Consider the following 22140-nt stretch of genomic DNA (forward strand, 5'->3'; position numbering starts at 1 on the left):
TTTCTAATTGCAGGAGAAAGTATTTGAATGAAAATGGAAAAACAATTTGCTGTTTGGCTGGCTATGCGAAGGAGAGGATGTGCGTAATGAATTGTGGATTAGATAAACCATTGGTGTGCGTATGTGAACCTGGTGAAGCCAAGTAGGAGGTATTTCAGATATTTCTAACGACGCACATGAACAATTGTTTCTCGACAGAAAAAATGGATCAGTTTCTGTCTGTGTTGTTCTTCATCGCTGAGAGCTGTTGTGTGGATTCTAGAGGTTCTTCTCTTTAATTAAAATTCTTGTTACAAACATAAATCCTTCAGCTACGATCTTCAGTCTCTTTCTTTTTCTTCTGTGTGTCAGGGTGGATGGAATTGTTTGTTGTTTGTATAACAGAAATTTTCTTTTTAGAAGTAGCACGTTTCTAAGCGATTACAGCGGAAAAGTGACACGCTCAGACCATTTTTCGGGGTGTTATCTATCATAGAGAGCGTAGACATCGTCTGGAAATCAGGTAGCTTTCAAGAGAGCAAAACATCAAAGATAAGGATATAATCTGTGACAGACCTTTCATAGACAAGGCTCAGTAGTTTATTTGTCCGCGCCGCAGAACTGTTACGACTTGTTACGCGGATCAGATAACAATAAAGTCCTCTACAGGCGTTCTCTGAATTGAAAATTGGATGGAAAATATCGCCACGCGATAAAACGTACTGCAACGGTTCTGCAATCTTGTAATCGGTCGCAAGCGATCAGTCAGTTTGTTGTTTATAAGCTGCACAAGCAGTTATGCGACACAGCTCGTTCCACTGCGTTTCCAATGAACATCTTTTGTACGAATTGTATCCGCGTCCTGTCCTTGCGTGCTAGGCGACGTCGTCGATCTTGGGGACACCTGAACCGTGAAAAATACTGGGTGAATTCGCTAAAAACTAATCTAGACGATGGAAGAAGACCTACTATCGAGGAGAAAGTTCAGTGGCATAAGAATCGCGGTTGTTGCAAGGTATTTGTCGCAAGTTTTTTTACAAATTTTCGTTCTTTACGTTAATCAGAATACAACGATCAAATAATAGTAGTTTCAATTGTAATATAGAATGCGAAAGATATACTTTGGAATACTTCTGTTTGCGTAGGTGTTTAAAATGCTCTGTGTTGTGGTTGTTAACTGTTTACATCTAATTCTAATGCGCCTCTGGTCTGATCCGTCACACTTTCTATGGCCACGGGCCGAGCTAGAAAAGTAAGAAGTAAAAGAATTCAGCGGTACATATAACAGATCACAAATCAAACAAGAATCGTCTAGTCACGTGGAAAGATTTAAGAAGAGATAAGACGGATATTTATTTTGTCCATATAAAAATAAATCTCTGTAAGAATTATAGAATCTCAATCATCGCTAGTATTTTGTACTTGTACTGTTAGTTTATCTCATTCCATTTCTTCAATTTATCAATATCTCGAATCGCTTAAATTATCAAGTAAACGTTTTAACTTCGTAGGCACTTGTCTTTTGAAATTCACCTGAGCTCCAAGAATTGTTTGTTATCGATAAAATCGATTGTCAAATTCCATGAATAATCATCGTCTAGTACATTATCAGACGACTGTGGATTATCAAGAGGCGTATCGAAGATACAGAAAACGGTCACGGGAGATTCATCGGATAAAACGAAGCAAGCCACAGAGACTGTGTCAAACGCGTTATGAATAAAACATCGGCAGCCGTGACTGAAAATAATATCGCGAACGCTTGAAAATTCTGCGGCGGCCTCTCTTGATTTCGAAACGCTCACGGACTGACCCGAAAAAGGCGGTACTACGCCCTACCTTTGGTCGTAGCCTGACCTTTCCACGGGGGGAAAGTATATTCGTATTAGTGCTCGCGTGTTTCGATCCGTCCATGCGTCTTGTCTTCTTTCTCTTTTTTTTTTCTTAACGTTTATCGTAAGAAAGATATCAAAGAAGAGATTTTTCGTTTGGGCGATAAAAAGATCCGCAGAGATCTAAATAAGGTGTTGAAAGGGAGCGCCGTTACTGTATGTTGAACGACCATCGGGTTCCTTTAATGGTAACCCATGGATTCGATTAGAATTTCCTCTTCGATAGGTATCCGTTCGTCGACTCGACAGGAATATTTATCGTGCAATCGTTCTATGCAGTTCCTTACCCATCTTCGCGGAAAATTACAAATTGTTGGGATGGTTATCCGGATAGATTACATTTCAATCGACTGGATCTGAGAATCGTCAATAGCTAGGTTTTCGCATTGAGTTTATCCAGATAAAGTGTCTTGTTTCTCTTGTATTCTCAATCTTATTTATCAAACGTGGTACTTATGTACTAAATAGATATACGTTTTGTGAACGAGATGGAAACTCTTTTAATATAAAAAGTGTTTCGTGTAAAGTAGGCCACCTAAATACTTCCCCTATCTATGATAATGCGAGAAGTATTTCTTACGTAATTTGAATAGTTTCAAGAGGCGAATCAGACCCATTATGCGCCTCTTGAAACCACTCAATTACGTAAAAAAGTAATCACGTACTATCACAAACAGAGATGTTTAGGTTGCCTATATCGTGTGTAATATTCTGTACAGAGGAATAGATTAAAATAAAAATATAGGTTCAGAACTAGAATTAGTAAAAACCAATTTAAGATCTCGTGAGATTCACTTCTAGATGTGGAAAGAAAAAATTATAAAATTGTAAATTTGTGATCAAGCGGACCAGGGATGCTTAAAGTTTTCATTTGACAATTTCTGTGTTATTTTACACTACATAAACTATTTTGAATTGCTTCTAATAATCCTGTAGAATTTGAACTTGATTTTAAACAGAAGACACTAGTTCACCTTAACATTTCTTGTGATTTCTTCAGTATGATCTGGAAGCCTGATCAATCATCTGTGCTATGTTTATTGTGTATTGTATTAGTACCCTTCAATGTGACTTTCTGTTTCTTACAAGAACATCCTCGAAGGTGCAGGTTGAAAAGTTGAATTCTTTCGGTTCTAGAGGTAAAGAGATATATTAGCGATATGGAGAGGCTACGCAAATACATTACGTCAATCAGAGAATCGAATACTGGTTTATTATGCAAGAAGACGAGAGGATGTAAACGAACACCTTTTGTTCTCATTTAGATTTAGACGAGCCGTTTGATCGCTGATTTCAAATCTATCTGTACCCTGTTTCTTTGAGAGAAGAGAAATTGGTACATCTGTACCTACGTATCTTGAGAGCAACTGTCTTTAAAACCATTGAAATGAGTACATAATTAAAATAGAGAAGATCGTGATCCAACAGAAATAGCTAAATATTAGGAAAGGAAAAGGAATAGCAGGACTCGGCTGAATTAGCACGCTCGCATTCCAACGAGATATACATACTATGCGCGTGTTGTAGAGTATATGCATATGCGATAGAGTGACCATCTGGTAACAGGAAGCGGTCAATTCGGGTCGGTAGAGGAAAACTGTGCAAACGTGCCTGCCTAGAACACGCTACTCCTGATCTTCCATGTCCTTGCACTCTTCCTGTTTTTCTTCAACTAATTTTCCCTCAATTAACACGTTCCTTGCCACATCGTTCTTCAACAAACATCATTTTCAAACCATGTGTACGGAAAAACGGTATACACATTTTTTATATATGTATATAAATGTAAATTACATATCTCTAGCTTATTAAGAGATAGATAATATGCATTGTTCAATGCTTGTTCTTTATGATTGAATATAATTTTATTTGAACAATGAGGGCATAAGTGCCTCTTCTCTTAACTTTTATATTTCGAGATTTGTATGAACAGAAAGAGCAAATTGTTTGACAATTTCAATTAATATTCTTATCGCAATTATTTTATCACGGTAACACATGTACACCTATTCAGCCGGTGAGAAAGTAAATGTACGAATCTAAACATTGAACTGTACTACGTTATCGGCATACAGTTTAAAAAGTGTTGCAAACAAGATCGTGGAGCTTGATAGCAATGGTTTTTTTATTGCACTTTATCTCTAATTTCTGCACCTGAAAGCCAGGCTGATTCAAGTCCATTCGTTTTTCAATTGAGTTATATAAATTATGAGTGTTGTGAAGTTTTCATGTATATACACATCATTTTACTGCTTCTTTATTTTATAAGATGATGTATAATAGAACTATTTCGCAGGTTGCGCTTGTTTGGTCCTTTATATTTTTATAGACAAGCGGATTCGAGCCTTTTATAACAATAAAAAAGTGAAAAGAAAAGCTTTTAATTTTTCAGTACGAACAATGAGAACATAAATACATCAATTTTACAATCTCTATATTTCTTTACTTTACAATCTCTATGATTCTTATAAGAAAAAATAAAATTACTGTTTTTTTGCTCTGCTGAAAAGTAATAAAAATGGACTTGGATTAATCTGCCTCTCGTGTACAGATTTGTCAATGAAAAAGAATATGATTTTTGAATTTGATGACGGTCTGAGAATGAAGTTTAGTGTGTATAAAAATAATGTACGTTGCAGGGAACGTAACAACAAAACTAATCGCAGAAAAGGCGAACTTCAAAATGCGTTACTTAAATTTGCGCTCTTTGTACATATGCGTGTATCCTTCCTTTTCTTACAATTGTTTTTAATTGAGTCATGTTACGCACATACACGGCTCGTATTTATAGCCGCTATTCTACGTTTCATCGAGTGTATAATCTACTTTTCGAATGTCGAACGTGATAAAGAATAGGCTGGCAGAAACTGATCCTCGCGGTGGCTCTCCCACACCGTTAATCGAAGCCTTGATCGCGTCAAGGCCGGCTATGCAACGCGTCATTAGGGAGAAAAAAGATCGTACAGATTGATGACAAAAGTTGGCAGCTGGTCGTGAATGAAAGAACGGTGAAAGGGAATGCGAACGGAGCCATTTTTCACCGGAAACATAAATCGTACCTCAGTGGTTGATCAACGGGGATTTGATAGCGTCTGCGACTGTTGTTTTAAATAGAATGAATAACTGTGCGGTGTGATTATTGTTCAATTAGTTGGTGCAAGTAGCTGGTGTAAGTGTTGCACGCTCCAGCTTACATTTGACTACCAGGAAGCGGAGAAATTTCAAATCGGTGTCTGTAGTTAAAAAAAATATATAAAATCCAAGGAATTCGCGGAATCGAAAGGATTTAGAATTCACGGTGGTAACTCTGAGAGTTTGAGGAATTCGAAGTCGAAGGAAACGTGGAGGTCCAAGTACGTATCTAGACTTAACATTTACACACAGGGGTAAATCTGCAATAATTTCGCTGCAACCTGTTAGAAGTCTATGCATCGCGCGTGCACAGCACGAAAACAAGAGGAATCTGAATTGCAAAGAGATCTTAAGGCACGTAAACCAGCGGACCGGTCAGAGTGGAGTGAACCTACGTTCGAGCAACATGGATCGAGAAAAAAAGGACGACGGTGAGAATTTAAAGAGCGACACCTCTACAATCACATCGGCGTCGCTGGCTTTACCGACGCCGCCGACGTTGAATCTGATGGAACAGATTCTTCTGGCAAAAATCGAGAAGCAAAGCCTCCGCGAGGACGATCGTCAATCGAATGTTCGTGTCGGAGAGAAGAATAATTTTCTTTTGAGAAGAACGGATTCTATGGACAGTCAAACCAGTGCTAGTACATACAACTCTGTTCTATCTAGTGACTCAGCTTCTAGTGGAAATGTTTACTGCAAATGCGACGATTGTTTGCTGGGAATTGTTGATGACTATCAGCGGGGTCCGTCCGTGGTTGGTAGGAAAAAGGTAATCCTCATTTCTGTCTTTTATGGATGGTCTTCGAAGATCCATCAGAATAGCATCAATGATCCTGTAAAAATAAGATGGTTTATATTATTTTTTGTATTTCTTGTAACGGAATAGAATTCTTGAAAAATTATACAACTTCTACAAAATTAAAATTAGTAATGAATTAAAATTTGTAGAGAATGTAATACGTGTCGCTGTGTTAGGTCACACAATTGTGAAAGTAAATTGTTTATTTTTTCCAGCAACGCAATTTCTATTTGCGCAATAATAGTCTACTTTTTCTTGACTAATTCTTTCCTCTCGCTTTGCCACCACTCAACTCCTTTAATTACCGCCAATGCATCGTTGTGCAAACATATTGGAATTCAGTCATTCGCTCTGAGAACGCTGCAGTTTTAATTAGAAGAATCGGTACAGAAGCTGTTAATAATTACAGAACTTTTAATAATTAATTATGCACTGGCACTTTACAGTGATCGAACAATGGAATAAAATGATGTAGGGAATAATTAATATCAGCATCACATACTGTATTGATGAAATTTAGTTTGTCATTTTGCAAATGGTATTGTCCCTTAAACAAATATGAACAGCCTCGAGGATCCTTGTTTTGAAGTAGTTTCGAAACCAGATCGATATCGTTTTCACCTCATTCCAATATGCCTAGAGACAATTCGGCGAATGATTAAGCACAGGTTCGTCGACAGCCGGATGATGGATTAGATAATTGGGTTGACTAATTACGGTTGATGGATGATAGTCAGGCCTAAATTATTTCATGTCTCTTCTGGACCTCTGTCGACGGAGTTTTTTTCTCTTTTCAAGTATGTACATTGCTGCTCAAAAGTATGAGAACATTTGCAGTACACGTTTAACTTGTCAAATATAATGAATTCTAATTGTACAATATAAATTGCTGTTATTAAGTAACGTTTAATACAAGTTGTAGTAAATCTAATAGTCTTTCCTTTAATTTTATGAAAATTGTATTACTTCAGCTCGATCTTTTTGCACTTCATACTTATTCAATCATTTAGAATTAGAGCTAACGTTTAATAAATTATTGATTCAACAGTTTCATTAATAAGAAATCAACAACACAAAGGTACAACACATGCAGACAAATTCGTGGATAATATTATAACGTGTTTAAAAGGTTTATCATGTAAATGTACTTTCATACTTTTGAGCAGCAGTGTATACATGTACGTACTTGATGCGCCAAGTTCTTGTAAGTCCACTTCGACTGCGGTTTCGACGAGGCGGTGCAGCCTCAATTAATGGCCATTCCTTTTTCTCATCTCACGTTACCTAATAGATCTCGTTCTACTTCTCTTCAAAAGAGGCATGCCGACGTGGTCTCGAATTCTCTCGCGCCAATTAAGCTAGAAAATTCTCCACCTGAAAGTGGAAGTGAATGTTAGATCAGTTGACTGTGGAAAAGTCATGGGGAACTGCATGCCTACGTGTAATTAAACGTTTGGTTACAACGTGCGGAGAACTGAATGAAAATACTTAGTTTTGAATGAAAATCACGATGGAAATTTATGGCACATTATACTTAATTCAATATGTACTCGAATCGCAGAGATATAGTTCAGTGATTGAATTAAGTTTCGCATGGAAATCATGAAAATAATCCTGATGTACTGCGAATCGCAGGTGCAAGCAGAACTTCTGAATGCAAAGTTTTCAGGAGATTAATTGAGTTTATGATGCAAATCAATGCCTATGACGCACCACTGCCTTTCTTTTTAAACACTGCACGCAGGTATGATACGCAGCGCGTACGTTCCTTGTAATTTGTGAAGTCGAAATTCGTGTTTCTTAAATTTTGCAGCTCTGCTTTTGGAGAGAACCGGTTGAGGCAAGCAGTTAACTTATCTGAAATTGCATTTCGTTTCTGTTGACGAAATTTATTAACCAGACGTCACTGCATTGCCATTTAATTGTCCATTTTTATAAACCCGAGCGGTTTTCGCGACGTGCAAGCCTTGGGCCCTGTTATCGAGTATTTTTTCGTCGCACGGCATTCTGGGTCAAGGGTTTTCTCGCCTTCGTCTTTTCGCTTTTTTTTATTTCTTCTTCAACCGGTCCAATATCCATACAGATCACTCCACGATGCTGATCCTAATCTTTAAAACTTTCCTTCGTTCGGCCTTTTTTTGCTGCTTCCTAATTAAAAATCATGTTACTTAAGGTTCGAGTATCTTGACTTCAACTCTGCGTTCACTCAGGTCAAATTACTCACCCTGATGTCGTTTCAAGTAAAGCAACGTTACTTCAAGTAATCGATAACTGAAATGATACTGAAGGATATATTATTTTATGTATCGTTCTATATTACTGTCTGTATTACTGTACTTTGCTGTCGTAAGAAAAAAGTTGAACGAATCGTTGCTTGAAGTATCAGAAAGACATTTCATGTTAATTAATGTAACGGGTTCACAGAAATCAGGCGACTTCAAGTCACTGGAATTCTAGCAATGCGAATTGAAGTAACTTGAGCAATCTGCGAACGAGGCTTTAGAATGACATTTCAAGTTAAACACATAACAGGTTCCCATTAGTAAAGTGCTTTTAAATTGTCTGAAACGATGTGACAAATTGCCTGTTTTAAATGGCGTGAATTCAAGTAACTTTATTGATCTAAACAAAATTTAGTGCTAAAAGCTGCGATAAACGTGCCGGTAATTGCCCTTAGTTTCTTTAACCAAGGGAAATGTAGGCGAGAGTTTAATCCTGATCGTAAAGCGTGTACGAATGTATGAATATCGTAAAATTTCCATAATCATGCCGCGTGCGTGCAAGTGCACGGGAACCCAATTTCTGTTCGGTGTTGCGCAACCGCAACGAGACACGCAGACCATTCGAATTCGTCACCGTTTATCGTCGAACGCGTGAAATTGAATAATTAAGCGTCCAGTTTAAAATCATTTGCGCTCGTTCATTGCGTCATGCATATAAGAGACGTTCTTCGCGGAGAAACATTGACGATCCCAAGAACTGAAACAAAAAAAAAAGCAGAGGAAAAGAGAGCGAGAAAATTACTTGACCGTATTGGCATTTTTACTGGAACTCCAATGAAGTCTTTTTTTAAAATAATCACCTGATATATATGTAACTCTGATATTATTCTGAAATCATATTTTTAGCTCTCACAATAATTCTTCTAAAAAAGCCTTCAGATAATTCAATCTTTAAACAGCTTTCCCACGCACAATTTATTTCTATTCGTTGGTTGTCGCAGGAATTATTAAACAATATTCGGAGAATCTGAAGAAGTAATAGAATTTCAAATAATTAAAACATGAATTACTCGTTAGTTAATTTAATATTTATGTTGGACTTTGCGAGTAAGATTAAGGTGGTAATATAATAACGTATGATACTTATGACATTCCAGGCGTACCTCGTATCTTTTCAATTAACTTTCAATGTACAGTATTCAACATTAGCATGAGAATTTTTGAATAAATTTCCTAATATCTTCAAGCTGTATGCTCTCTTATGAATCTCATTATATGCACGTTTTACGTATTGTGGAAACTCGGTTTTCACAGGAAACACTCTGAAAAATATATACGCGTGGATGTAGCAATCTATTATCCGCTTGTACGTAATGAATTTAAAAAGTGTGCGAAAGATTTGCACACAAACGAGAGAACCGGTGAATCGTTCTGAAGAACGGAGGGAGAACCAGGACTTCCGGTTATGTGTAGACGTCGAAGCCCGTCGACCTCCGAATCGCCCCTGCGTTTCGTCCAATACTCTTGATAATGACGCTAATGACGCTCGCGAGCGCCAGTTAATTAGTCGATGACGCATTTCGATCGGCAAGTTCGTTCAGTCGCGTCTCGAAACGGAACAACGTTGTTTAACTCGTCGATAATACCCAATAGTCACGATTTTATTAAGTATTCTTCCCGGTCTGATAACAGTAGCTTTCATTTCCATGTTGGGACGACGACGATGACGTTGATCGAGGTCGAGAAACACGATTCCACGCGTCGATCGTTCCTCTGTGTGTGAATTGTGACGATTCTCCAGGCAGTGATCAAGTGTGCACGTACCTAGCAGAAGAGTAGTTTAATGAACGTCGTTCGATCGAATGAATTCAAGTTGAAAGTGGCCAAGTATTCCTAATCGACGATAATCTCGAGAAATATTTGCTCGAAGAGACCTTTAACGTTCATTTCAAGAAATGCAGAAATTCCACTATGACTTCTGCCATTTTTAAAAGAACTTTGTAGAAAAAATGAGAAATTATTATTTACGTAGAATTTAATATCTCGTTGTTTATTAACGAGATTTGTCCTGTGGACCAAGCACACAATTATAATTGTTCATTTGTATCGCAAGTTTTAAAGTAAGTTATACTTGAAGAGTTCGTAGTGCACATAACATGCCAGAGATGTTTAGTACTCGCAGTGTATATCAGGGAACGAACATATCCACAATGATAAAACAGAAACACCAAAACAACCGATGGTGAAAACATCACTGATAATAATAAACGTACCGTCGATATTTCCTCATTTCTGATTCAGTTTGTGCTCGACGAGGAGGTGATTTAATTGACGACGGTGATATTGAAAATGGGAAAATCTAAAAAAGAGAGGAATTATGTAACGTGATTGTACATTAAAGGAGCCTTACTATTATCTGCCAAGCTGATCAACAATTTACAATGTACCTGGAAAGCCTCGTTTAAATAGCTATTTAATTCCTTACTAATTAGCCTGACAAATGAGCCATAAATAAATTAAATACCCAAGGGAATAATAATGACTATTATCAGTGTGCAGAACGTAGCCGGAAGTCTCGTAAATTCGCAAGCGGACGTGCGATAAGATTCGCTAGCAAATGTATTTTGTGCTGGGTAATCCGGTCCAGAGGAACGCCGTCGATATTACTACGGTTACGTAAGAGCAGCTGACGAAGCACGTGCTCTGTCGAACTCTACGATTCTGCCCTGACGCTTCAACAAATCTGCATCATGCCAGTGAACTCATCCTTATCAATCGTGTTTGGATTTTCAATTACTTCGTAACGAAACGTCCAGGGAAAATTTCTTTGAATCCCTAACGGATTCTCGGTCTCTTAGAATTCTAGATTGAGACAAAGAAAAGTTATTTGTAATTATGTAATTCCTTTAGATTTTGGGAGAATTACAAACAAAGCTGATTAGACAGAGTTACTGCCAGAAATTTTCGTTCGTTTCGACGAACAAGTTTTACCTTTAATTGATTTGCAAGAAAATCGTTGGATTTCGGTAGAAAGGAGACCTTGGCTTTAATAAAGACCACGATCCTACAATTATTTCCTTCTGTGGAGGCAGAAGCACGTGAGCGACGCAAGGAATTCGAAGAGGAACGTTCAACGTAGATGTATCGCGGTTGGAAAACGTCACGTACGCTTTTTCAACGATATTACGTAATCGGCTGATCGTGAAACGTAAGCGGCAACGATTGACAGTGCAAATAGTTGCCATTCTGTTGAAAAATTCTGGCTTCACGAGAATAGACGCTTTCTTTGGTTCGATGAAACTTAAATTATCAGAAGAACGTGTTGTATCTGGAAAAACAAAATGGGACGAGTTAATGGATTGAATTAAATCTAATTAAAGAAAAAAGAGATCAAGGAAGCAAGAGAATATTTTAAGAGAATTTCAATTGTGATCTCCTTGAGGTTCAAGAGCCTAATAGGAAATAGTAAATATCTACTATATTATAGAGTCGAGGAATTTTGCGCGATGATCGAGAAGCGTGCGGCGATCGTCGAATAATCAAGAAGTAGCACACAAGGTTCTCTTTCCAGCGGCTCGAGGAAGAGGCCACGACGTGGGTGGACGGGTCGACCAGTCGATCCAGATGTCTCGATTCGGTCGCAGCTCGTCATTAAGATAATTACCGTGTATTACTTGATCAGGGAACGATGATCGTGGCAGCGTTCGTCGTCTCGGCGTGACAAAGGCGGTGTAGACGCTGGCTACAAAAGAGAAAGTGTTCCCCATAATTACTATATCAGGAATACTTGTTGGTCATCGTTGATATTTATTAACCGAGTGAAATCTTTAGACTGTGAGGAGATTACAAAGAATTATAAACAAATTGCTTCATCATAAGTTTGCATAGAGATAATGTAAATACTTTACTTTGGTGATCGCAAAGAATCCTAGCGTTTCTCTTCAGAAAAGAATTCTGAATTAAAGGAACGATTTGAGAGGAAAACCGACGGGTATATTAATTGCTTTGAAGCTTCAGAAGGGCATTGGAAGTCGGATAAAACAGCGAAAACGATCATTGAAACGCATTGAATGTTCTGAAGAAACATTTCAAAGGTACTTTCAGAAGGAATAATTACCACGACCTGAACGAAGACGTGAAAGCTTCCTGTGCGAATTTCCATTGACGCACAACTCATTAGCATTCAATTCGGTACTCGAAGAACTGGGACGCGTGTTTACGCTCATAACGCTGCCCCGTCGTGCAATCGTCCAGAACAGTACAGTTCTTTCACCTGAGGAATAAATAATACATATCTCAGTGCAAGATACAGCAGGCTGTATATTTTATTAAGCTAATCCTTTATCATAATTAATAATTAATAGAGTGAGAAATTTGTACAAAATGCAGAAGACTTATGATATAATAACGATACCAAAGATAGTGGTCTGTTCGAAGTCAACGATGGAGGATAGCGTGGACCCGGATGAATGCGACAGAAGATCTGTATGTCAGAGGAAGATGGTCAGGTCAAGAAGCAGGAGACACTCGAGACGATTTTCCGTGAGCATCGTCGATTGTCGTTCATCATCTTCGTCCAGAAGTCCATCGCCAGCATTTGTGGCTCCCCAACCACAGGAGCAGATTCACGGTGAAGAAATGTCCAAGAATGACCACGATAGTCAGGATTCTGAAAAGGATAAACTGACTCGCTTAGAGATTAAGCCTAAGAACGCAAAGGAAATTGATGGAAATTACAGAAACGAGGATGGTGTGGTAACGGAGAGACTATTGCAGAATAGCTTCCTTGAGTGTGTGGATAAGAAACAAAATGGCTTGAAGCTAACAGGGAATGAGAGGAGGAAGGGTAACGTTGAAAATGTAGATAATGATAGCTTCTTGAGAAACAATAGAATCGAAGATTCTGAAAGAAGTTCCAAGTGTAATAACTGCATCAAAGGTCAAAGCGATAGAGAAACTTGCTTAGTTAATTGTCCGGGGTATCAGCAATATCTAAGGCTGCTAGAAGTCCCTCAGACTAATCTGGAATGGGGAGAAGGCAGTGGTGACGATTTGAGCTCCGAATGGGATTCTGATTACACGGAAAGATCGAACGAAAGAAAAATCCCGAAGGTAACGACAGAAATGAGAGTGATTCTTCAAGATAAATCGAGACTTCCTTTTTTAGAGCAATAAACTCCCTTTATGATTACTACTTCCCTTCATTTATCTTAAGAATCTTCAGTAGTTTCTAATTTTGTAACAGCTATAGCGCTGGCATCTGTTGTAATCGAATGTATGTTTAATTTTGTTTCAGTCATCCGGATGGAGGAAGCTTAGAAATATTGTGCATTGGACACCTTTCTTTCAGACGTACAAAAAACAACGATACCCATGGGTAAGCAATTTATGCCTTTTCCTCCGAATTTGTTCGTAGCCGCAATTGAAATATCTCAACATACGACTGAATGTTCTAGAAAATCAGATGACAGATTTTAAACAAGTGGTTGACTAGCAACCACTACTTTCCTACAGAAGAATATCTCTCACTGTTCGTTACAGGTGCAATTGGCGGGTCATCAGGGAAACTTCAGAGCTGGACCCACTCCAGGGACGATACTAAAGAAACTCTGCCCTCAGGAGGAAGCTTGCTTTCGGTTGCTGATGAACGACGTCTTAAGGCCATACGTGCCCGAGTTCAAAGGTGTTTTAGATGTGAAAGAGACAGAGGAGGGGAACGTTGATGAGACTGGTACAATGCAGACGCTTCAAAAGGACAGTACTGATGACTCTGTGAGCAAGAGGACCGTGGTTTCCTCTTACTTGCAGCTGCAAGATCTTCTCGGAGATTTCGAGCATCCCTGCGTGATGGACTGCAAAGTTGGAGTCAGGACGTATTTGGAATCGGAGCTCGCTAAAGCCAAGGAAAGACCTAAGGTATAATATTTAACGATGACGTTGGACAGACCGATGAAAATCTCAACGCAAGAGTTCATTTTAGAAAAGTAGAAGTCTTCTAAAGTTACCTTCATTTTAAACATTCTACTGCTCGATAAACTGATTTCCTTTTGTATATTCGATGGCAGCTACGAAAAGACATGTACGAGAAAATGGTACAAGTGGACCCGACTGCACCGAGCGCCGAGGAACGTCGCGTGCAGGGAGTCACTAAACCAAGGTACATGGTCTGGCGTGAAACAATTTCCAGCACGGCTACGCTGGGTTTCCGCGTCGAAGGTATCAAGCTTGCTCACGGGGGCTCTTCCAAGGACTTCAAGACGACGAGAACTCGAGAACAGGTTCGTTTTCGATGATGCGCCAATAAGTTAACTGATTATAATGGCGGTAGCTAGCATCTTCATAATACTATAATATCATAACGTTACCTTAAATATTTCTTCAGGTGACAGAGGCGCTACGACGTTTTGTAGAAGGCTATACGCACGCTGTGCCCAAGTACATCCAACGTTTGAAGGCGATCAGAACTACGTTGAAGGCATCTCCATTTTTCGCCTCGCACGAGGTAGTCGGTTCCAGTTTGCTGTTCGTACACGACACCAAAAACGCTGGTATCTGGATGATCGACTTCGCGAAAACATTACCTCTGCCTCAACACCTGCAAGGAATCCGTCATGACGCCGAATGGCAAGTAGGCAACCACGAAGATGGATACTTGATAGGCATTAACAATTTGATAGACATATTCCAAGACATATGGAACTCTGAGGGAACATAATTACAGTAGGAGACGCCTCCCTTTTGGGAAACAGATTACACATAAATTTGTAAGCGTAAACGCACCTTCGACGTGTGTACATCCATTCTCATTTTTTTTATTCCTACGTATTTCATCGTCAAATGTTGTATATAGATCGACGAATTTTTCTACGATATCTTATTTTGAACAATTTTTCTCGCGAGAAAAACGGACCAAAGACGCGGTGGCAACTCGCTGCCTAGGTATTTATAATAGTAAACTTTCCTACAAACGTAGAAACAGTGCGCAAAGAGAATCTGTAAAAACTAATTTAAATAATCTATCATTACCGTAATAAGTTTTATTTATACGTTACATGCGACGCTGCAAGAATCTTCTTGATACAAGAGAACGAAGAAACGGCGCTTTTTTGTATTTAAAATCGTACCATGCATTTGTAAATAATTCGACACTTAATATAAAACGACTTCACGGCCACGTGTGTTCTCATTCTAGGTGCCATAATGTAGCGTTACGTCCTGATATCCTGGTCATCCCGTCGGATAAACTCGACGACTTTTTTGTTTTCCCATCAAAACCTAAATAATATAGTACACGACGCAATATAATCCTACGGTACGAGCTTACTAAATTTTATTATGTTTTTTTTTCTTTTTAGTAGTTCAAGTTTTTATACACATATAAATCGTATATTCCTCGCGGAATTCCGAAATTATAAGAAATTAAAGTAAATTATGAACGATAGGATAAATGAAAAGAAGAAAGTGGTATCAATTTTGTCAAGGTGTACTGTAAGTGTTATTTCTCGACGGTTGCGTCTGAATAGTCTGTTGCTGGTTCCCTGTCGATTGAGAGGAAGTTATCGTGGTCGGTGCAATTACACGGGCATATACAGCTGCACCTGTAGTCTTCAGTCCGGCCGGAGTCGGTATCACTTTTAACCCGTGCAACGTTTTTATATTGAGCAACTGACTTGGCAAAATAATAGGTTGTTGCTGTGTTTGTTGCTGCGACGTTTGCTGCTTGCCAAGCACTACACTACCACCACTGCTCACTCCAACTCCCACGTTTTTATTGCCACTTGCTAGAACTATTGGTTTCCCAGCTAATTGTGCTGTTACCATTCGAACGGTTTGGGCTTGCTGTTGCTGCTGTTGTTGCGTGCTGGCTATGATCTTAGACTGGCCGGACGAGGTCTGCGCTTGTGACACCACCTATGAGTTACGTTAAAAAAGTTATTTTTCGACTGAAGCACGTAACTAAAATATATAAACCTGGATCAATATTGTACCTGATACTGAGTTTGTATGACTTGTTTCCCTTGTCTATTGAGTTGGTTAGGGTGGCTGGTTGTGGTAGCTAATTTTAACCCCTTCTGAGCAAGAAGACTTTCTACAGAGATCAGTTGGCCACCGCCAGAACTGGTTAAAACCTTGGCTAGTATCTTCTGCTGCTGCTGCTGTTGCTGATGCGGCGACTGCTGAATCTGCACTGCGATTGGTTTCCCTCCTATCTGTGCGATTATACGCTGCATACCCGACGTCTGTATCGATTGTTGCTGATTAGCCACGACACGTTGTTGGATTTGTTGCTGCTGCTGTTGCTAATAAAATAAAATGACGATCGATTGTGACGCGCGTATAAACAAATGACGAATTAAAAAAGACCGCTTAAAAATTCCATACCTTCAATTGTTGCTGTTGTATCTGTTGAGACTGATTACTGGATGGCGATGATTGTTTAATAAATATAGTCTGACCTTGAAGCCCATGACCTGTGAGAAGTGATTTAATCTGTCCCGAACTGACCAACTTTATCTGAGAAGCTAACAAGGTTTTTCCAGGTAACACATGTTGCTGTTGTTGAGATTGTTGTTGCTTTATGTTTGCAGTCTGTAGAATACTTTTGCCAGGTTGATTAGTTACTATTGTTTGCTGCTGTTGTTGTTGTGGTTGTTGCAGTTGCTGTTGTTGACTTTGTACTTTGGCGGGAGGCAATATAGTAGTTAAATTGGTGGTCACATTCGTCGGATTAGCGCTGCTAGCTACTACCGACTGAGCAGAGTGTAATACAGAATGGCCGGATAATCGAATGGTCTGCAAGCCAGCGGACGTTGATACTTGGATCTGATGATGCGGAAAATGTTGATTCGATTGTAGCAAACTCTGGGCACTGGTTTTCACAACGGCAACCGGTTTCCCAGCGATGTTCGCCGTTTTTTTTGCTGGCGCTACTGTGGTAATTGTCGGTTTTACTTCGCTGTTAGTTATTACGTCCTTTTCCGCAGTTACAGTACTAATAGAGGTAGAAGTTGGGAAAGATGTAACAGGAACAGTTGTCCCTGTCACAGATATCACTGAAGTCGACGGAGTGCTGATAGTTGTCGTTGTACTTGTGACGACCGCGGACTGTTCCGTGCTAACGGAATGATCGTTAATTTTCTCTTCAGTTTTCTTTTGCTCTTTTCTAGAAAAAGAAAAAACACAGCAATTAGAATTATGTGGTTGTTACAAATTTTTATTTCACAAGAAACAATTGAAAAATTACCTCGAAATAATAGGTTGAGCGGTGGACGTTGTCTTTCTTTCTTTCTTCGGTGTAGTTTCTTTAACATTACTCGGAGATTGTTCTTTGCTAATGTTGGTAGGTTTTATAACTGGCGGTAGCGTTTTGTTTCGTGACATGCTGCCAACGTTCTTCTTGTTCTTTGCGACACCCTGTAGTTGCTGATGATACATTTCTGTAATAAAAAAAAAATTGCACAATGTATCCTGTAAAATAATGAAATCTAAAAGCAACGCGTTTCAGTAAATACAAACCAAATTCAGACTCCGAACGTGCTCGATGAAGATAAAGCCACTCCTTACGCCGTGGGTAATACCGAACGCAGGGATCTGTCTCATAGTGCAACCTATCCAAAGCACCAGATACCACTGAATGTAAGTATCCTTCCTTATCGTCACTCTCTGTCTGATCCCTAATATATTGTGAATCTTTGAGCAGCTGGCAAATATCAGCACGAGTCCCTTCGCCATTCGGAAGCCTCGCAGTAGCATCTCTAACCAAGGCTAAAATTGTAACAAAATTTGGTCGATCTGCTACCAACAATGAGTGTCCACGAGCCTTAGTCAATCCGGAAGCTGCAGTATGAATGAGACAAAATATAAATAATGACACCCTTTTATTGTATGCCACACAGATTTTTCAAATGAAACGTTTTATGAAACGTACCAACATTATGTTGATAAATGCCTTTCACCGGCCCTACGACGGATGCATAACCATGCATTCTGTAGGTAAACGCTTTGTGAGGAGCAGCATAACGCATACGCTCTTGCCTCCTAAATTCTTCCCTTTCTTCTGTAGTCGACGGTCGAACTTTCCATTCCGTGGGCCATAGAGCACGAGGTGGTTCCCACTCGGTAACGGTATTGATGGATCCACCGTCAACACTAATCGATTCTATAGCTGGACTACTACTATCTCTGCCGCTTGCACTCGTATTTACATTTCCAGAATTACTGTTAGTGTTAACGTTACTGCCACTCTGAATCACCTGAGTCTGTTGCTTTATAGCGACTACAGCACTAGTGGTAGTCGTAGTACTCGGTGGGCCTAGCGATTCCTTACACATCAAAAATTTCGCGCATAAGTCCGACAGGCGGGAATCTGAATCTCGCCCAGCACCGATCCATGCGTAAACCCCGTTTCCCTTGTTTTCTAAGTAAGGAACAAGCTCCAGATCACGTTCCTGTCGGTCGCCCATATCTTGAGAGTACGTAAGTTCACCGGCGAGAAATCCCAGCGCCAGTGGAACCAACGCTGGCCAAGAGGCGGCCATAGAATACCAATCATTTAACGGTGAAATTGGATTCCCTTGCCATTGTGTGACAGCATCCCTCATTTCCCCTCCACTCATCCTATACTCGCCTTTTGATGTGAACGCATCTCTTAGCAGCGAGAAGAAGCAAGCATGTGTCTCTTGCATTAATTCAGCTCCACTGTTAATGTCGATTGCACCCTCATTTGCTGAAGCAGTTGTAAGCTCTTTGTCTGGCATCGATATAACTCCCTCATCCTCGCATTTTACGTCGTCTAATATATCAATTCCATCGTCGAGTTGTATGGGAAGTTGCATCATGTCGATGCTATCCAAGTCGAGCTCCTTTTTATCATTCTCTTCATCTTCCTCTGTTTCAAGAGGTGCATCCTCATTCATTCCCGTACTGAATTCCGTTTTTATGTCCTCGTAATCCATGTCTTCCACTTCTTTCTTAATTTCCGGTGTAGTCATCACAGAAGATTTATTACCTTTCGGTGTAACAGGACTTAATTTTTTCTTGGACATTTGATGCATCTCGTACGCATCGATAGGCTCTGACTTAATTGGTGTCAGCATCCTATGATCCATATCCAACGTACTGGAATGTTTGTTTTCGTCCGTGGTATGAGAATAATCACTATTATCGCTCTCGTGTTTTATCGAATTCGAATTCATTAATCTTGGTGCTGGAGGACAAAGCGGCGACTGCTCTAATTTTATCCGTTTCTTCGCCGGTGTAATACGCATAGCAGGACCAATCGATAATTTGTGCTTCTGTCCAATTTGTGCTCTTTGAGTTAGATCAGCAAGCGCGATACCTTGCGTATTTAATTCCGGATGAATCTGTAAGAAAACGATAAACATTTCAATAACGATTACCAACTTAATTATCCTGATGTTCATCAATTTAATCGACAATTAATTTGTGCCTACATCACGCCGCGCTCTCCTCTTTTTATGTTCCAGCAACATTTCACGATACATCTCTTCTGTATGTTCACGGATGAAAAACGATCTGTTTGTGGGATACTCGGCACGTTGCAGCGTGGAGAAGACAGGTCGAATAGTTTCATCCTCGTGATTTATTTGCATTCCCCTGATGGACAATCCCTGAATTCCCATTACAGAACGCCTCTTCTTCTTCTGCTTAGTTCCGGACATTTGATGGTATGGATAGTTCTCCTCGTTCTCGGACGTCGTGTCAGCCGCTAACTTTGCACTCACTCCTAGCTCTGTCCTCAGTGCATTCAGTTCCTCCAAATAGCGCAGTTGCGTTTTCTCTTCAACTGTCGGTTCATTGCTTGTTAGTATTGTCCCTCGGAAGTTACTACATACTTCTCTGCCAAACGGCTGGAGCGTGGGGGAAGTATAAACAGCCAGAAAATTTTTTACAATCAATCACAGCAACAGCCTTACTTACCCATAGCAGGTTTCGGTTTTCTCCACTGGACCTTTGACATTGTTCGCAGCGCCGGCTGACAGAAGCCTTGCTTGTACGCGTTTGACAGCAGGCTCTCTCTGGATTTTAGTAATTGACTGGCCAGCTCGTACGATCGTTTTCGTTCTTCGAATAACAATCTTCTTTGCTGTGCTTTGCGAACTAAGCTACACATTCTTCGGATATCCGGACGATAATGACCGGCAGATAAGTGAGTATGAAATACATCGAGTGGTGCCAAACCAAATCTAAAATAAATTGATATAGAAATTATGCAATTTAAGCAAGATTTTCCTCGTGAAAGATTTCTTAGAACAAGAATTTTATTAATTATGATTAACCTTTGATTTTCATGTTCAAATAACATCCGCAAAGTTTTTTCTATTTCTGCTTCTACGTCGCAATCTTTTGGAAAAACTGGTAAAAGATTACATAAAGTTTCTCTTTGACTTTCGGTAAGGCATTCGTTCCAAATATAAGGATAATCCAGAAATTCTTTAAAAATCGCTGCATGTTCACAAAGATCTTGCGGTAATTTCACTTTGATATTTGCGGCGACACATGTCTCCCATTTCTAAAAATGAACCTTTTGTTAACAAAAATGCGACGATAATTGTTCCCAAAGTATGAAATCCCAGCCAGCACCAATGTATCTGGACTCTCTGCTTTTACGGAGTATTCTGTGTTCTCATTCTCCTCTTCGTCTTCCTCCCCAGAGCTATGACTTTCACTGCCACTTGTAGCATGTTCTTCACCACTATCATCACCGCTATCAGTGGAAGTGCTACTTCCACTGATGCTGCTGCTACTACTGTTACTTCTAGATCCGTGAGAAGATCCGTCATCCTCATCTTCTTCAGCTCCGCTATCACCGCCAGCTGAGCATTCGTCTACCTATAAACGTAATATGTATAACAGATGTATAACAGATAACAGAACAACAATACACAACTTATCATATTATATCATGAATATATAAAAATTAAACAATACGACGTAAATATGTTTATTATTAACATAAAAACAAGAAGACGTACACTATGCGATGCCAAATAAAGTACCAAGATAATATGTAGATATCTAACAATTAACTGTCCAATTGATCAATTGTCCAATTAGAACAATCAAAATAACAAATATACCAGGAACTACAGTGGATGTTTTCTTTTCGCCAAGCAACATTGGCACAGTGTATGCGTATCGTGTATCCACCGGACACAGTGTTATCGATCATACGGACATTAATTTCGAAATAATTAATCGCGACCAACCTCCATTCTTTTCGGTTTCTGCGCTTGCTCTCCTCTTGTCCCGTGAGCTCCGCTGCTCCTACGAAAATAGCAAATCCTCCTGCCACGAAACAATAATTCGCGAAACAGAAACGACGAACGAAGGATAAATCCGACGATGTTGCTCGATGCGTGTAATCCTTCTTTTATCGGGCGAATATTAAGTAATTTCGCTATTCACCGTTTGACCTGTCACAGCTACTGCACTCCTACTCTTCCGACAAATTTTAGTCATGGCGTGGAATACAGTGAAACAGAACCACGGTGTTTGTATATTGAAAGATCTCAAGCGCGCACCTTCTTCACCGGTTTAGGAACTGTGCCCGTCCAATGGCGGAGATTTTAAGGCTGATCCGGATACGATTAACATAAACGTACAGTGATATTAATAGCGGCGAGTGAATAGAAAATTCTAAGTCGCCTACATTAGTTCAATTACGCTTATTTGTTGTATTATTTTTATGTTAAATATAAATTTGAGGCTGTGCTATGCGAAATGATTCTAGTAATATTTACTAGCTATCTCTGCCAGTTGGCAGCGCCGCGACAAGAAAGAATTTGATTTGAATTCGATAAGCAACAAATAAATTCGAATTCACGAAAATATTCGTAAATATGAATGCGTACAGTCCATCTATTTTATTGCACAGCTTTTTATTTGCAAAAAAAAAAAACGATGAGATTTTAACAAACGAAATATAAAGCATGACTATCTATAAGTACATTAATAAACAGAAGTCACCTGTATAAAATTTCAGAAAAGTATTTGATATTTGTACTGTATATCGTACAACGCTGTACGAATGAAAAATAGACTGAATGTTAAATTATACAGGCATTGTAACTACTAATATATAAAGAAGGCA

At 39.3% G+C, this 22140-nt stretch overlaps 4 protein-coding genes and 1 long non-coding RNA gene across 10 annotated transcripts; 2 read left to right on the forward strand and 3 right to left on the reverse strand.

Annotated features, from left to right (window-relative positions):
- The first annotated feature begins 199 nt into the window (after positions 1-199).
- LOC143427163 (uncharacterized) lies at positions 200-2344 on the forward strand. Its single transcript, XM_076901094.1, has 3 exons — positions 200-994; positions 1125-1231; positions 1491-2344. Exons 1-3 carry the CDS (start codon positions 809-811, stop codon positions 1567-1569), a joined length of 372 nt encoding a protein of 123 aa, XP_076757209.1. The 5' UTR covers positions 200-808; the 3' UTR covers positions 1570-2344.
- LOC143427164 (uncharacterized) lies at positions 1041-7525 on the reverse strand. The gene is made up of 3 exons (XR_013102275.1): positions 7245-7525; positions 6962-7179; positions 1041-1223 (listed from the first exon to the last, which is right to left on the reverse strand). It is a non-coding gene; the product is annotated as an uncharacterized LOC143427164 (long non-coding RNA).
- On the forward strand, positions 5273-15199 carry Ip3k2 (Inositol 1,4,5-triphosphate kinase 2). 2 transcript variants are annotated; one of them, XM_076901090.1, is made up of 5 exons: positions 5273-5775; positions 13324-13404; positions 13569-13943; positions 14093-14305; positions 14410-15199. In XM_076901090.1, the coding sequence occupies exons 1-5, from the start codon at positions 5410-5412 to the stop codon at positions 14740-14742; spliced, it is 1368 nt and encodes a 455-aa protein (XP_076757205.1). In that variant the 5' UTR covers positions 5273-5409; the 3' UTR covers positions 14743-15199. The 2 variants fall into 2 exon arrangements, with proteins under 2 accessions (XP_076757205.1, XP_076757204.1); XM_076901089.1 differs by lacking the exon at positions 5273-5775 and adding an exon at positions 12343-13139.
- Positions 9732-12578, reverse strand: LOC143427161 (uncharacterized). Of its 3 annotated transcripts, XR_013102273.1 has the most exons (5): positions 12442-12578; positions 11692-12300; positions 10552-11355; positions 10301-10386; positions 9732-9851 (listed from the first exon to the last, which is right to left on the reverse strand). XR_013102273.1 is itself a non-coding variant. In XM_076901093.1 (3 exons), the coding sequence occupies exons 2-3, from the start codon at positions 11792-11794 to the stop codon at positions 11021-11023; spliced, it is 438 nt and encodes a 145-aa protein (XP_076757208.1). In that variant the 5' UTR covers positions 11795-12300; positions 12442-12578; the 3' UTR covers positions 10470-11020. The 3 variants fall into 3 exon arrangements, 1 of the variants encoding a protein (XP_076757208.1); XR_013102274.1 differs by lacking the exon at positions 12442-12578 and having other exon boundaries at positions 11692-12332; XM_076901093.1 differs by lacking the exons at positions 9732-9851; positions 10301-10386 and having other exon boundaries at positions 10470-11355.
- Positions 15054-21381, reverse strand: Nfrkb (nuclear factor related to kappaB binding protein). 3 transcript variants are annotated; one of them, XM_076901087.1, is made up of 11 exons: positions 21257-21381; positions 20631-20879; positions 20327-20559; positions 19968-20233; positions 19481-19833; positions 17956-19390; positions 17544-17864; positions 17272-17464; positions 16410-17190; positions 16016-16327; positions 15054-15938 (listed from the first exon to the last, which is right to left on the reverse strand). In XM_076901087.1, the coding sequence occupies exons 1-11, from the start codon at positions 21260-21262 to the stop codon at positions 15504-15506; spliced, it is 4584 nt and encodes a 1527-aa protein (XP_076757202.1). In that variant the 5' UTR covers positions 21263-21381; the 3' UTR covers positions 15054-15503. The 3 variants fall into 3 exon arrangements, with proteins under 3 accessions (XP_076757202.1, XP_076757203.1, XP_076757201.1); XM_076901088.1 differs by having other exon boundaries at positions 20658-20875; positions 21253-21381; XM_076901086.1 differs by having other exon boundaries at positions 20631-20875; positions 21253-21381.
- Between the last annotated feature and the right edge of the window lie 759 nt (positions 21382-22140).

Source organism: Xylocopa sonorina, chromosome 9 (genome assembly GCF_050948175.1).
Source record: "Xylocopa sonorina isolate GNS202 chromosome 9, iyXylSono1_principal, whole genome shotgun sequence".
In the NCBI taxonomy this organism is placed as follows: domain Eukaryota; kingdom Metazoa; phylum Arthropoda; class Insecta; order Hymenoptera; family Apidae; genus Xylocopa; species Xylocopa sonorina.